The following is a 2293-nucleotide window of genomic DNA, read 5'->3' on the forward strand; positions in this document are numbered from 1 at the left end:
CTCACTGGCAACTCAGTCAAATGTATTTGGATCATGGCCAATAGTTTGGACAGGTTATGGGCAAAGATCCAACCCCCCAACTAATTTAATCCTCTACTGCACACACTTTGGTTTTTCACCCCAAAAAATATTTAATCCTTTTTTTTTTTGGTGAAGATTTAGGCACCAGAAATGTTTGTGTTGCCTAAGGGCAGCGCATTCCCATAAGGGTACATTGATTAAGGGGAACATAGTAGAAAAATTAACTATTTTCATAAGAAAATACAAGTTGGTCATAAAATAGTATTTCACTGCCTCTAAACCTAGGTCCATTCTTCCTCTCTGTCACTGTCCTCAAGCTCACTGTCCTGAAGCTCACTGTCCTGAAGCTCACTGTCCTCACTATCAGAGGGTATGTTCCTAACTGCTCGATGAGGCTCCTTTCGCCCATGTCCCTGTGTCCATTTTCTGTGAATGTCAGTGGCAAAAATATTGACCAAGGCCATCATTTTACATCAAATTACATGTCTTTCATTGAACATGATATTGCCCTGAAAAGTAGCCAAAATGACATCGTTGCCCTGAGGCAACACAAAGAAACCTACAGGAAGGTGTTGCCTAGGGCAACGATTTGCAGTAGAGGGTTAAGACATGCTGATGGGCGTGCAGTTTGTCATGATCGCTTTTTGATGTAAACGTGAGTCTGGTCTCGGGAAGAGTCTTATTTGAATGAGGGGCAGGAGGGACTGTGTCAGGGGAAAGGACCAGTGTCCATGCAAACATAACATTTGCATGCAAGGTCACAGGAAGAGTTGAGACATCAAGTGAAGAGGGTGTGTGTGTGTGTGTGTGTGTGTGTGTGTGTGTGTGTGTGTGTGTGTGTGTGTGTGTGTGTGTGTGTGTGTGTGTGTGTGTGTGTGTGTGTGTGTGTGTGTGTGTGTGTGTGTGGCAGATGTGTGTGTGTGTGTGTGTGTGTGTGTGTGTGTGTGTGTGTGTGTGTGTGTGTGTGTGTGTGTGTGTGTGTGTGTGTGTGTGTGGACGTGTTTAACTATACTTGACCAGAAGTCCCCACAAGAATAGTAAACCAAGAAAAATGTGACAAACTGGGGACATTTTGTTGGTCCCCACAAGGTCAAAAGCTATTTCTAGGGGGTTTAGGGTTAAGGTTAGAATTAGTGTTAGGGTTAGAATTAGGTTTAGGGTTAGGGTTAGGAGATAGGGTTAGTTTTAGGTTTAGGGTTAAGGTTAGGGTTAGGGTTAGGGTTAGGGAAAATAGGATTTTGAATGGGACTGAATTGTATGTCCCCACAAGGTTAGCTGTACAAGACTGTGAGTGTGTGTGTGTGTGTGTGTGTGTGGGCGGATGTGTGTGTTGTGTGTGTGTGTGTGTGTGTGTGTGTGTGTGTGTGTGTGTGTGTGTGTGTGTGTGTGGGCGGATGTGTGTGTTTGTGTGTGTGTGTGTGTGTGTGTGTGTGTGTGTGTGTGTGTGTGTGTGTGTGTGTGTGTGTGTGTGTGTGTGTGTGTGTGTGTGTGTGTGTGTGTGTGTGAGGGTGAAAGTGGAGAATGGAGAGGGAATACGTGGGTGCCTGTTTGTATATGTGTACGGTATGCTCCTCAGCATAGAGGCATGCAGGCTTGAGTCAGTGTGCCTGCTTCCTGTATACGGCACCATTTTGACTTCTGGGTAATTTCAACTAGATCAGTGGGCCATTATCACTCAATTAATGAGGTTATGAGTTTGACGAGGCAACTTCGACGAACTCTACAGTCTTCGTAAGTATGATGCACACCACGTCATAATTTGTTCCCAAATTAATGCAGATTTCTATGAGCTCACATAAGCTTTCTACCACTTTAATAATTAAAAATATTTTGAATGTAAAGTAGAGTATTGTTGACTTTTCTTTTGTTAAAACTAGTAATTTATGTTAAGGCCCACAGGAAATGTTAAATTAAACCGAATTTGTCCCACAGCTATTTGAGTATCACTGAGTATTTCCACAGTTTAAACCCCCAACAGGAATGAAAGCCACACTCCGTGTTTACCATCAAAGAGTGGGTCCACCGACGTACACACAGGAACAATATTCCAAGTGGCATTTCAAGACATTTTCAAAAGTGAATATAGCACTTGATTATATTCTATGATTATACACTCTAGTGGAATGTCACTACGGATATTATCATATTATCTGTAGAGACATTCCGCTAGACTAGAGCAACATTACACCGTGAATCATATGATTACAACATGTCTACAAGTCACAAAGAAGAATGCCGTAATGCATCCAAACTGCACCTGTAAACAATAACT

The 2293-nt window shown here is 42.6% G+C and overlaps 1 protein-coding gene across 1 annotated transcript in view; it reads right to left on the bottom strand.

Annotated features, from left to right (window-relative positions):
* Positions 1-430, bottom strand: part of LOC311111427 (transient receptor potential cation channel subfamily M member 5-like) — a gene marked incomplete at its 5' end in the record, with an annotated part of 22328 nt that extends 21898 nt beyond the window's left edge. Inside the window, one exon of the mRNA XM_084154142.1 lies at positions 344-430. Within this exon, the coding sequence (XP_084010268.1) occupies positions 344-430 (87 nt within the window). The remainder of the gene's footprint in view (positions 1-343) is intronic.
* Positions 431-2293: the final 1863 nt, after the last annotated feature.

Source organism: Coregonus lavaretus (assembly GCF_964263955.1).
Source record: "Coregonus lavaretus genome assembly, chromosome: 37".
Taxonomy (NCBI): domain Eukaryota; kingdom Metazoa; phylum Chordata; class Actinopteri; order Salmoniformes; family Salmonidae; genus Coregonus; species Coregonus lavaretus.